The sequence below is a fragment of the Vanellus vanellus genome (genome assembly GCF_965231255.1).
Source record: "Vanellus vanellus genome assembly, chromosome: Z".
In the NCBI taxonomy this organism is placed as follows: domain Eukaryota; kingdom Metazoa; phylum Chordata; class Aves; order Charadriiformes; family Charadriidae; genus Vanellus; species Vanellus vanellus.
Window position 1 is genome coordinate 50,986,610 of NC_138908.1, and position 13,233 is coordinate 50,999,842.

General features: G+C 37.4%; 1 protein-coding gene across 1 annotated transcript in view; it reads right to left on the reverse strand.

Annotated features, from left to right (window-relative positions):
- Positions 1–6,950: 6,950 nt before the first annotated feature.
- DENND4C (DENN domain containing 4C) overlaps positions 6,951–13,233 on the reverse strand; it is a gene marked incomplete at its 3' end in the record, with an annotated part of 73,498 nt that continues 67,215 nt past the window's right edge. The window contains exons 29-33 of the mRNA XM_082498060.1: positions 12,883–13,128; positions 11,418–11,535; positions 8,897–9,050; positions 7,764–7,828; positions 6,951–7,087 (exon numbers count right to left, since the gene is read on the reverse strand). Coding sequence (XP_082354186.1) covers positions 6,951–7,087; positions 7,764–7,828; positions 8,897–9,050; positions 11,418–11,535; positions 12,883–13,128 — 720 coding nt within the window. The remainder of the gene's footprint in view (positions 7,088–7,763; positions 7,829–8,896; positions 9,051–11,417; positions 11,536–12,882; positions 13,129–13,233) is intronic.

Consider the following 13,233-nt stretch of genomic DNA (forward strand, 5'->3'; position numbering starts at 1 on the left):
CAAGTTAGTCCAGCACGATATGCCTTTGGTAAACCTCTACAGGACTTTCCCAGTCACTGCTTTCACTGTGGCTTTAGGTCATGGATGAATCAAAGCCCCAACTGGGAAGAGGTTTATAAGGTAGTGCTTTCTCTCTGCCCCTGTGTACTTCCTGACTTTACTATAGTTAAGCAGTTTCTGGCTACCACCCATCCCCACAGAGCCACTGAGACTGGTAGGCAATCCTGGAAGTTTGTGGTGGAAACCGCTGCTGAAGCAGGGCAGTGTCCAGTCAGGTCTGAGCATTTTATAAAGGATGGAGACTCCACAACCTTCCAGGGAACCTGGTCCAGTGTATCACCACCCTCACAGTTAAAATATTTAAGTGGATTTTCCTGTAGTTCAAGTTTGTGCCCACAGCTTCTTCTGCCACAGGGCACCATGAAGAGTCTGGCTCCGTTTTCTCTACTCCCCACCCACCCTATCAGGTCTCCACACATGGATGAGATTCTCCCTCCCCCCTGCCTCCAAGCTTTCTCCAGGCTGAACAGTGAGCCTGCCCTTGTGTGCCAGATGCTCCAAGTCCTTCATCACCTTTGTGACCCTTCACTGGAGGCATTCGAGGATGTCCAAGTCTCTCCTGTACTGGTCAGCCCAGACTTAAAACATAGCACCCCAGACAAGTCTCACCAGCACTGAGGGTGAAGATCACCTACCTCCACCTACTGGCAATGCTCTTCCTAGTTCACCCCAAGACACTGTTGGCTTGCTGTGCTGTGAGGGTCAGGCTGGTGTCCACCGAGAATCTTAAGTCTTTTCCTGCCCAGCTGCTCTCCAGCCAGCCTGCCCCCAGCCTCCACTGCTGCATGAGGTTATTCCCACCCAGAGGCAGGATCTTTGTGTTTCCTTTTAGACCCCATCAGCTCCAGCTGGGAAAGTTACTGACTCCGCCTTTAGAATCATAGAAATAGTTAGACAATCATCTATCCTCTTTGGAGGCAGTAGGAGTTTGTCTCTACAGAGCTGGGGAGAACTAGCACTAATGAGTATTATGATGATAGCTCTGAAAACATGGAGGATCAGAGGTCCCTTAAGTCATCTCTTTCTCCTATCGCCTTCTACCATCACATTCCCTCAAAATTTCTCACATGATTTTGGCACAGGAGGTAGCAGTTCCCTCCTCCCTACAGCTTGAAACCCAAATCCTGTGTTCATGCTTCCTTAGGGGTTCCTCAAATGCAAGCTTTTGTTGGTGCCTGTGACACTCTCCCTCCTTCAGCCTCCTAACAGGCCACGCTAAAGGCAGCATATGAGGAAGGCAGCGTAGTATTTTCAGCAGGCAGCATTATTAAAGAGACAGCAGTGACAAAAGCGGCGAGCGCAAAAGAAGCAAAGTCACTGTGATGCTGACAAGATAATAAAAGCCCAAAAGACTGTTCCTGAGCTCCCTACCTAAAAACAGACCTGAAAAGATGAATTTATTATGAATCTCCTCTACCAGCTACCAGTTTGTTCTATACATATCAGTTTCTTCTGGTATTCTTATTTTTACTAACAGATGAATGAATTAACTGCCATGCATGAGGGAGTTTGAAAGATACTCAGTTCTGAAAGCCTGAAGCACTTGATGGTAACTGGCAGTTCCTGCTGCTTAAATTTCATCCCAGCATCACTCCTCTCCCTGCCCTATTAAAAATTAAAATAAAATCTGGAAAACGCATGTAAACCTGCACGTATGTTATGAGGCAGGAGGTCCACCAAGGTCTCTTGCAAGCTAGGATGCATCACTGAAAGCACCACTCTTTGCCCCCATTACAAAGCCACCAAGAAACCAGAAATCCCAGGAACCTCTTCCCACCCACTGGTTAATGCTGCTTTTCCTGGTCAGCAGAGAGCAGCAGCTCTACCATCAGGAACCTGGGGTCCATGACTTCCCCGCAAACAAGATCTTCATCGATTCTGCCTCCCTCAGCTTTTTTTTTCAGTTCTTACCTCTGCTGTCCCTGTGGCTTGCTTAAGGTGCCACAGATCCATCTTGTCTCATGAACTAAATCTTCACAAGTGAATGCCACGCTTTCTCTTCCTCTTCCCCTGCCCCAACCGCTCCCGCTCTTTCCCACCATTCAGAATTTACTGAGGTACTATGAAACAATTCTCAAAAAAGGCAGTTGAAAGTCTGCTTTTGACAAACCACAGGATGAATTTGCATTTAACATTAAATTTTGTAAAGCAGGTGAGTTCCAATGGCAAAAAAACTGAGCAAATGAAATTTTTCACAGGATGCATACATATTTTATTTTGGGAAAACATTAAAAATTGTTTCTTAGTCTATGATATCTATACAGAAATTCAGAATATGCAGAGTGCCCTTTTAAACTCAAGAAACATTTGTCAAATGTACAAAAACATTACAGAGAAACACTTGTTAATCAAAGCATAGTAAATGGATGCCATTTTTCATCAGTTCAAAACAGTCTCTAAACCAGTGCAAATTTTATTGCATTAAAGAAAACTTCCCAGCTCACTTAATAAATTCATAATTTATTCACACTACATCCTTTCATCCTCATTACAATACAGTTTATTTTAAGCTCCTAAAAGGAGTTTAATGTGCTTCTAAAAACAGCAATCCCTTTTATTTGCACCACAGATTGATGCAGACTGAAAGAACAAAAAACCCTATCCGTTTCTCTCCTCATATGCATCACAATCTATAGCATAATAGAATATAGAACTAGAGTCCAATTCAACTATTCAGCTCAAAGATGTAAAAGTTACAAAGGTGTTTGTTTTTTAAAAAGGTCCATAATGAAAATCTGATATACAGAAGGCACCTTAAGGTTTTTATTAATCAAAAGAAAAAACAACTTTGTTGAAAATGTACAGTTATGTGAATAACATGACCTGCTTACCATTTAATGAAATAGAGTTATCTGTATTGAAATAACTGGTGAATTCGGAGTTTTAAAAAGAGAAAACTACTGAGTGGATTCCTCAGTTACTTACATTTTAACAATTTGTTTTAAAAATATAATTTCTATGATCTAATTTAATATACATTTTGAAAATATCCCCTATGTTGCAGTTATTCAAGGAAAGCAGTAAACTCAATGAAAGGTATATTCTTCTAGCTGCAGCAATATAAAAAGCCATTAATTCACAGTTAAAATGGAATAAAATTACTCATTCACAAGTGCAATGTAGCTTGAGCTTAACCAATGTGAAATTCCACTAGGAACAAGACTAAGTTACTTGCAAAACAAATGAATTTAGTTTGAAACACATATAACTAAATAAAATATTTTCCATTAAAATGGTTTTGTCTAAACTTGAGTTATCTAAGATGTGAAGACAGGATATGACTATAAGTAACATGCAGGTGCTTCTAGTAACATGTAAAAGCTGGCACCTATTACTGTGCCAATACTGCAGCCATATCAGTCTCCTACACCTATGGGGTTTTAAAAGTTGCTATGTCTCGGTGATGGGCCAGAATATATTTATAATTCATAAAGAAATACTTTGTAACTTAAGAATCCCAATTTTAAACCTGTAAGACCTCATTTGTTGTTCTAATTCTACAAAAAATGGCTACTCTGATACGAGCACATAAAGCTATGTATAACTGTTTTATAGCTGAGTGAAAGGTGCAAGATAGTATCTTCTCAGCATAAACGACTGCGGTTCAACATCTTTAGGACAACAATTCAAGGAAGCTTCTCTGTGACAACTGTTATTCCAACACAAACTTTCTAAGTTTTTTGCCTTATCTGAAATTCATTAACAGTTTGCATCCACCTCTGCAATCAGTTTGGTTTACACCCTCACTCTGTGCAATTTGCAGGTTTTGAACTCATTACTGATCTACAATCATTTTCCTCCCATTTGTATGTGAGAATTCCAAAATACGGAACCATCTTCTGCTGAGCACAGGCTGTTGAGCTACTAGAAAGTATTTGGAGGGAAGAGGTTTTGCCAGAGAGCAAAACGCTACTTTTTCTGCTTACACCGAAAGGAAAACAGAAACAAGATCAAGCTAATCTACACCCCTCCTTCACAACACTCTGTCCAGCTCATTCATGCGTTATGGATTCAGATAAGTTTGGGTTACTAGGAGTGGGGTGTCAAACAAATTAGAAGCATTTGTAGGTAACTAAGTCATTCCCTATGTAGCCCAGGAAGTTCATGCTGCTATTAACTTGCAGAGAAGAACTTATTATGCTTTTAGTGCCCAATTTTCAGAAAGACAAAAGTGCTTGCAATGCACTCAGAAAAACAAACAAACAAACAAACAACTTTTGAAGTCTTTTCCCTGTTTAATTTTGGCCAGATTTTCAACCCTACAAGTACTGAGCCATGCCAAGCTATTTTATGCCATGCTCTTTCCTTATGCATGCTCACAGTTCTTTCAGCATTCAAATTAGGGAAGCCTACATCTCAGAAAGTTTGTGTAGGAAAACCTGCAGTCTCTGCAAGTTTGTAGGAGGAGACCTAAGAGTCAAAGGAAGAACAGAAAGTGCCATCATGCATGTGAAAGAAGGGAAAGCAACTAGGAAAAAAACACTCAGTTCTTAATTCCTTTCAATTTTTTTGTGAACTTTTTTTTTTCCCCCCAAAAAAGCACCTCCTTAGATGAAAACTTAGTAAGCAAACTCCTTCGAGAGATTTCCCTTTTCATATGACCTATGGATTTCATTCAAGAACCAGCTGATTAGTTAGATATTAAAAAGTAGGAATTAAGAAAATCCAGATTAAAAAGAGTAAGCATTTACTTTTGTCATTCTATATTAAAGAATTAATTTCAATAGGCAGATTCAAGATTTCAGGTAATTACATGCAGGACTTCTACCACTCTGAAATCCAGGTATATACAACAGGAATAGAAGTTAATTTGTAGTGTACAGAAATGCCAATATGTAGGAGCAAAACAAAGCAAGTTTAATCCTGCAGCTGTCCTTTTCCCCTCAGGCTTTAGGGTGGGTGGTTTTGGGTTTTTTTTGTTTAGTGTATATACCTGGGGAAAGTCTAACTTTTAGCACAAAATGCTGTGACACAATCTGCTTTGCTGTTTTTACAAACTACTGCCTGATTAATCTCTATTTTCAGAAACAGATGGGAAGGTTGTTTTGAAATGAAGGTGATCTCCTTACAGAATTTAGTTCATAACAATTATTATTTATTATTTATGGTTTAAAAGAATTTGGATGTCAACAGTTATCTAAAACAGCACACTCTGGACAGATTTCCTTTGTCATTTACTGAGCTGGGAGAATTTAGGAATAACTAAAACTTGATTCCTTGCAAGCTGCATCACATAATCATATGTTTTGTCCATTTAACACTCAAAAATTATCTTTGTATAGCTGTATGTTTAAGATCGGTATAGAATTATTTGCCATTTTGATTTGTAGAAGTAATAAGTTGTTTGGACGAATGCTTCAGAGAGACTTTTACTTCAAAAGGATGGAACCGTGCACATCAATTATATAATAGGAGGAGAAAGGAAAATATGAAGAATCAAGCTCTACTCTTCCATTGTGATGTAGGTCAGGTATCTGCAAGCAACCATGCATAAGCCCAGAGAATAAAGAATAATAATAAAAAAGTTAGTGTGTGCTTTCTTGCTTTTAATTGTCAAGAAAACACAGTATTTTCATCAGGAGAGAATCTGCCCAGGTAATATCCCCATATTAACTTAGGATCAGCACTTTTAGACAAAATACAAGGAATTAGCCTATGATGTGAATATATTTTGTCACAAATAGTGCAAATCCTTTGTTTTAGCCTCATGAAAAAACAAAAGTTGGTTTTGTTGTTTCATGTAGAAGCTGTTCCAGACAGATCTTCATCCCTCATCATTTTCAAGAATGAAAATTTTAATGAAAGAGAGTAGTATTAATTAAATACATCCATATTTGGATGTGATTATAGTTTTAGCTATGCTCCTTTAACATGTTACAAATTTTACTCTTTTTTTCTCTAGGAATAATTCCATCAGAAAAGCCACACCATTAAATTTCAGCAAAAAACCTGGAATAAATCTTATCATATTCCTCAAGTAACACTTAAACTGCTGACCAGTATCCAGGCTCTTCTTATCAAGACTATGACTACTGTAGTCAATTATATATGAGAGAGGTGAGGAAGTGTCTTATCTACTAGAAGCAATCCAAAAGATGGATTCATCTTTTCAGATTCATAACACTCAAGCACTTAATTTGTGCTAATATACACTTTGAAGACCACATTTACAAAAGCCTATCATTCTTTTGGAGAAAGTGGCAGTATGATTTGTCAGATAGACAATACAGGAAAACTGAGTGTACGTTTCTGGTTTTTACAAATATATAGACATACATTATGAAAAGGTCAGCTAAAGATAATATAGAATACTGACTGGGACAAGGGTCAGGAGAAGGGTAGGAATTTTAGGTAATGTGATCTGACAACTGCATTGCAACTTCCAAAGACTCAAATATTTACATTCATACATACTTACTGCACATCAATAAAAAGATCCCTCTTTAGGTAAAGGTAATTTTAAAGAAGTAGTGAAGAATCTACGTATTCTGTGGCAGGAAAGGTATTTCATTAAAATACACAAATATCGGTGGCCCTTAAGAAAGTCACCAACTGTAGGCTGCTGTTTAATCATCACCTTTTTGAGCAACTTGATATTGTGGGGGAAAGATTTGAGGAGGGTAAAGGAGAAGTATATACAGGAAAAAAAAAACAGCAGATCAATCACTGAAACCAACTCACCCAATTAATAAAGTTTTAAAACATTTTAACATACTTTATGCTGTGTCTCATGAGATGAAAGACAAGAATATATGTTGTAGCTCAATGAAATTGCTTTGACAAAATGTTCAATTATCACCTTTTGGGATTCAAAGTGTATATATCACCATTCTCCTGGTTTGTTCACCTCTACTTTTGTCTCACTGGAGTTTAGCGTGTCTTCCTCGTTTTTATATTAAAGGTGCTCCAAAGCACTTCCTACAACACTCAACCCTGCTGCTTGGTGGAGCATCTATTTTCTGCATCTTTTCAAGAACATCCTTGGGTAGATTTTTATGTGCAAGTCTGTATTCACTGTCAAAGACCTCTGAAATAGAAAAAGCATAGTTGAAGTTATTTAAGAAACCATGTACAGTGCACACTACTGTTCTTACATAATACTTTCAGTGATTTTTATATAATAACAAAATAATTATCTTAATTAGCTGTTGATTTTAATTTTTTCAACCTGCATCCTCGCAGAGAACCTGAAAAACATCTTCATGCGGGAGCATCACAGTGCATCACAGTGGATGCTCATTACTTGTATCACAGTTCAGTTTGTCTGTTTCGAGGGTATTTCCCCTGTCACACCCTGTAAGGGAGTCTCTTTGCTTGCATAATACCAAGTAGAAGTCAGGGTAGAGAAGATCAGGAAGGGGTGGGCAACCAGGTCTAATACATGGGTCGGAGAAGATGGACAAGACTGGGAACAAGTTTTCAGACATAAGGTATTAAAGCTTCAAGCTAGTAAACTCTGTTTAAAATACTGGATTACTGGTTATAAATAAAGCCAAAATTAGTGGCCTCATCTGAATTACATTTTCATAAAAGAAACACCTACTTGAAGAGTGACAACACAGTACTTTTTACTTAAACATAGCAATTGAACAATTACTTAGAAACTCATGGATGGAAAGTCGATTTTATACACTAATTTTCATGTAAAGTATTCATAAATTTTATACATAGGCATTATGCATTTCACAATATTTTTTACTTACCAATGTCAATGTTCTCTCTCCCAAGAGACACCAGAGACAGGAAAAGAATTTCTCTGTAAAAACTCCTAGGAAATATTTTGAAGGGCAAGTCAATGAAAGCACCAACTATCCTACGTTTAGAAAGTTAATGTTGAAAATGCTTATCTTCCATTATGTAGTTTCTGCACTGTTAATTTTATACATGAAGAAAGTGACCAATCTACATGATTACTAGCTCAAGTTTTTTTCATGACTGAATATTATTCCTTAACACACGAAGCTATATTATCACTAAATCCCAGCAGTCACATTTTCTATGAAAAACCTTTCTGCTAAATGTGCCATAAAGACTCCAGAAAAACAAGAAATATAAAATTAATCACCATTTTTAACCCATTCCTGCCTGAGGGAGAAGTACAGGGAGAAGGCTTATTTCAGATCACCCATACTTTGTTTGTTTTTTGTTTCAGAATGTCACAACCTAGCTCAGAACTGGATATCACTGCACAATTAGATACTAATTTTTTAACTTCTGGAACTCAAAGATTCTTCTCTAGGTAGATTAGTTCTTCTTCCTTTTTAGTAACTACAAACCACAGAAGCAAAGATGACTTAGCATGACAGACTTCAAACACATCTTGTATCTGCTGTAATTTACTTTTGTATGAAGCCCTCTTTGAACTGTAGTGCAAATGGCAAAATGTGCCGTATGTGTCTCCCTTTGTTTATGGATCTGCTGCATCCACTTTTCTTAGCCGGTAATCCAGGTTGATTGAATTTCAATAGGTATAACCAGGTAGTTTGGAGAATATGCCAGACACTGCAACAGGATTCTGCACACCTGTATTTATTAATTTGCTAGATCTGAAGCAACAGCAAATAGTCAATATGCAGATTTTTCTCTTATTCATTTGTAAAATATCCATTTTGATTAAAGAACTACACTTATGCATTTGAATTGGATGAGTTATGCATTTGGCTACAGAATGCATTTGTTTGTAAACATGGGCATAAACAAGTATACACAGTATTTGGTGGACACAAATGAAACTGAATATTCCCAAGAGCACCTTATGGAATTATCATTATGAAGTGTATATGGTCTGATCTTGTTTAACTTTGAGAGGGGAGAAAGGAAGAAATTAACCCTTTACCTCTGTCGTTTCACATCTGGCTTAACTTGCTGTAGAAGGAGGTTGATTGGTTTAACAACATTATTGTGCTGAATACTTAGTTTGATGTTCTCCAACAAAGCATTTGTTGCCTGCTGATTTTCTGCCACTGTGGAGGGTCTTTTTTCAGAAGAATCTGGGAAAAGCAACAGTATAAATTATTAAAATGGTAAAGATTTTTTTTCCCTTTAATAAGCAGAAGGTATTTCAGAAAGTGAGATATATATGCAGAACATCTACTCAATCTACAGAATTTTTTTTACAATGGAAAGGCTTTGCCTGCTTATAGCCTTTACTCCACCACAAAAGTGACAGGATGCAACAAGTATCCATGTGCAAGAGCTCCCACGTGACAAGAGACTGAAAAATATCCAGTATCAGATGTTGCCTATGATGGTTTGTTAGCTTAGATTTATTGCTGTGCTTAAGTTTAAAAAAATAATTTCACTCCAAGGAGGTTTTTTGGTTGGTTGGTTGGTTGTTTTTTTGTGTAAAAAAAAACCAAAAAAAAAAAAACACACACACAAAGGAAAAGAAATAAAACAAAAGAAAACACTGCCACGTTTCTTATCAAAGAACCACTTTGACACCTTTGGGCTACAAATTGAAATAGATAATGCACAGTTGTCTCAACCAGGAAAAAAATTATCAAGCCATGCACCATCATGATTTGTTGTTTACATTGCTACTTCCAGAGTAACACTGAACTATTATTATTCTATGGAAAACAGTGACTTGTGGGGGAATAGCAAGTCCATATACTGGCAAAAACATAAGGCTACAGATTAGGCAGCATGCACATGGCATTTAAATGGAATGTAGACCAAGGGTAGTAATCATAATCACACCAACCTAAGGTTTTAGTAAAATTAACATATATGATGGTTTACAAATGTAATTTCCTGTTTTCCAAATACTCTCTGACGCTGCTGTAGAGCCTATCTAAAATACTACTAGCTTTCTTCCACATTTAAAACAGGCCTTCTGCTCCTTTATTTACATAAATACATACATTTATGCATCGTCATTCATGTCTGAATGCTTTGGGGACGCTTTTCATGTATTATGCTCAAATCAGTACGCTTTCGTAGAAGCTGGGGGGCACACCACATCTTATTCTGTGCTCTTGACCGTAATTTTCTGATCCACCTGTTTCTTTTCAGGACGCTTTTCAACAAACCATTTTTTCCTCCTTAGAACTAGAATTAGCATGCTACAAAGTTTTTAGCATAGTTTTCAAAAGTTACGAAAACCTGAAGCTCTCATAACCAGTCTACCTGTTTTTTCTTCCTTCCAAATCAAGTTATGGTAGACAAAGGCTTTCTTAGGTCTTACTTTTTGACAGTCAAGTTGGCTGCCAAATGTACATATTAATGGGGCTTGTGACCTTCCATTCATTTATAGAAACACAAGATTCTTTTTTGTAATACAGTCTTTTTCATGCCTGCATAGATATAACCACATAATGCAGTGAAACATTCAAATCAGGTGTAGTACCACATCTAGAGCAAATCCTCCCACCCTGTTTATGAGTGTATGACATCTAAAGAACAGATAACATACCTTTTCATACAGATCAGTAAGATATTTTTACAAGTAGTTTGACACCGACACTATGTTAAGTATCTAAGGGATTGCACATGCTTCATACAATAAAAAAGCTTTCCAACTCGATGGGCTGTGTACACTTCAGACACTACAAAACAACTGTTTCATTCCATAGTGTCCTGGTTCGAGGTAAAACAGAACCAATTTTGTTCAGTAACTTCGCTTCTTAGCTGGGCCTCTTCTAACAACTGAAATTAACTGCATATTGTGCAGACAGTGTTCACTCTCTCAGAGTGATAAGGCCAATTGTTTATGGCTGATGCCCAGGCATGGTATGCAGAGAGGCTCCTGCTTACACTTATTGTCATAACAGCCAAGGCCAACCAACTTTGTTATTTGCCACGTTGGAGGGTCGGAAGCGGAAAAGCATAGTGGGGTCCCACCTGGAGGGAGGAGCGGACAGGACAGGTGACCCAAAACTGACCAACAGGGTATTCCATCCCATCTGCCTCATGCTCAGTATAAAAGCTGAGGGACCAAAGGGTCACGGGCTCTTCCTTCAATGGCCGACGTCTGAGGAGGACTCTGTCTGCCTGTGATCCCAATCCTGACTCCAGATCCGGAATCCAGTTCCCGTCCGTTACTGAGTCCAGCCTGGGACTGCCCCAGTGCCAGCCGGTGATGTGATTGTCATCTCGGGAGCTTGATACGGTTTTGTATATATTTTTCATTATTTCTTTTTATTTTATTATTAATATTTCATTAAAGTAGTTTAGTTTCTTCTAAACTCTTAAGTCTCTTTTTCCTCCTCTGCCTCTCTCTCTTTGTAGAGGGGTAGAGGGGAGCATCTGTCGGTCCCGTCTGGGGTCCCTCGGGTCCCCAGTGGTGGATTTGGCCTAAACCACGACACATAGCCACTGCTCCCTCTGCTTTCTGTAACATTTGTTTTACTTACTGAGGTTTCTCCAAGATATATACAGAGGCTCCCCTGGCTCTTGGTGGAGATTGATGTTGTCCCACAGAAGATGGATGTACACTAGCTTGCTATCTTGAGCAAGAGATGTCAAAGGAAGCTAAAACACATGAGGAAAGGGAAGAAGTTTTTAAAAAAAATCAGTACAGACTTATTATTTAAAAAACTGCTCTTTTACTCATTTTGCAAACAAATGGTTTACAAAGGTTTACTTCATTTATCTTGAATCCAACAAACAGAAACAATTGGTCTTCTGCACTCAACCAGAGCAAAGCACAATTACTGCAACATTTACTTGCCTTTTCTAGTTTAGCCTAGTGTATGAAGACCATTCAGTTCTCTACAGATATCTGAAGAAAATATTTATGAATATGTATCCGAAAATAATTTTTGTACATCAAACACATTACTCAATTTGTACTATTTATCACGCCATACCTTAGTATTTTCTGACCTGATTAAGATATGCATATATGTGTGTTGGTCTTCCCAACAAGCAGAAAGAATCTGTATTTGCATATATTTGCATACAAATAGGAACAATTTATTTCCATTAAAAATATATGGCACTCAACACAATAGTTCCATAATTATTCTATAAAATTAAGTGCCTCTGGAATCACTAGTACAACAAGAATTAGCGGGTAAGAAAAATTTACCACTAGTGTGTCAATTCAATGTACTAATTACAAGATATTATATCCCATCTTATGGGTTTCCTTGCTAATGTACTGTATTTTTCCAGTATGCTTTAGATTCCATTAGTCTTGGTCTTCAACTACATTTCTTGGAAAATTGTTCTTGGTTCTAGGTGTTGTTTTATTTTAAAATTGAGGGAGAGAACTTTAAAATTAAAGTGCATACAAGCAGACAGGAAAATACACCTTCTTCATGTGCATCATATATAAATACCTATTGAATTTGGTACTCACACAAATCATATAGGTTTCAGAAAAACATGTGCTCCTTAAAATAGGAAAAGCAAAATACTCAAAAGATAGCATCTATTATACGTTCTTTTGTTCTATTCATATAGTAATGAAACTCAGTGGATTTTGAATAGCAAAAACTGCTAGTGGAAAAGAACAAAAAATATTGATGAATAAAAGGTTTGTACACAGTATAGTATGTGGATTACAATGTATTGCAGTTTATGAGCTCTCCACAGACACTTCTTATTTCCTTTCACGTATCAGCCTTCTCTTTAATGAATCTTACTCTCTGGCTTTTTAAAAGAGAACAGCTTGACTAGAATTTGAATGCTGTTTTTGCTCATCTTCCTTCAAGACTTCTGGTGGAAAACAAAACCTATCTATTTGTATTACAGAAACCAGGAACCTAGATCCAAGCTACTCAGCAAACACTTACCCACTTTTTCTGAATCGAACTCTCAAATTTAGCTTACTCCAATAGCTGCAGTTCTAATACGAGGAAGCCACCCACCTACCTGCACTCCATCGTTACAGTGTTCAGATGTTAGAATGAGTCCAGGTAAGTTGCTAGGTAGATCCAACCGTCGGAAATACCAGACTAAGTTCCAGAAAATTATAGGGTGTTGATTGATGAATTTGGATGTATGGATTACTTGCTCTCCCTCGTTTTCCAACAGTGATTCAAGCTCCTTACGCAGTACCAAAGGGCTCAAGTAGGGTACAGATACAGGGAGAGGATTAGGTCTTTTTATTAAAGGATCCTAAAAAGAAAATTAAAAAGAAAATAACACATATAAAAGAAAAATTGTTTTGCCTTTTTTTTTTTTTTTTTTTTTTTTTTTTTTAACAAAACCAAAGACTTTTCT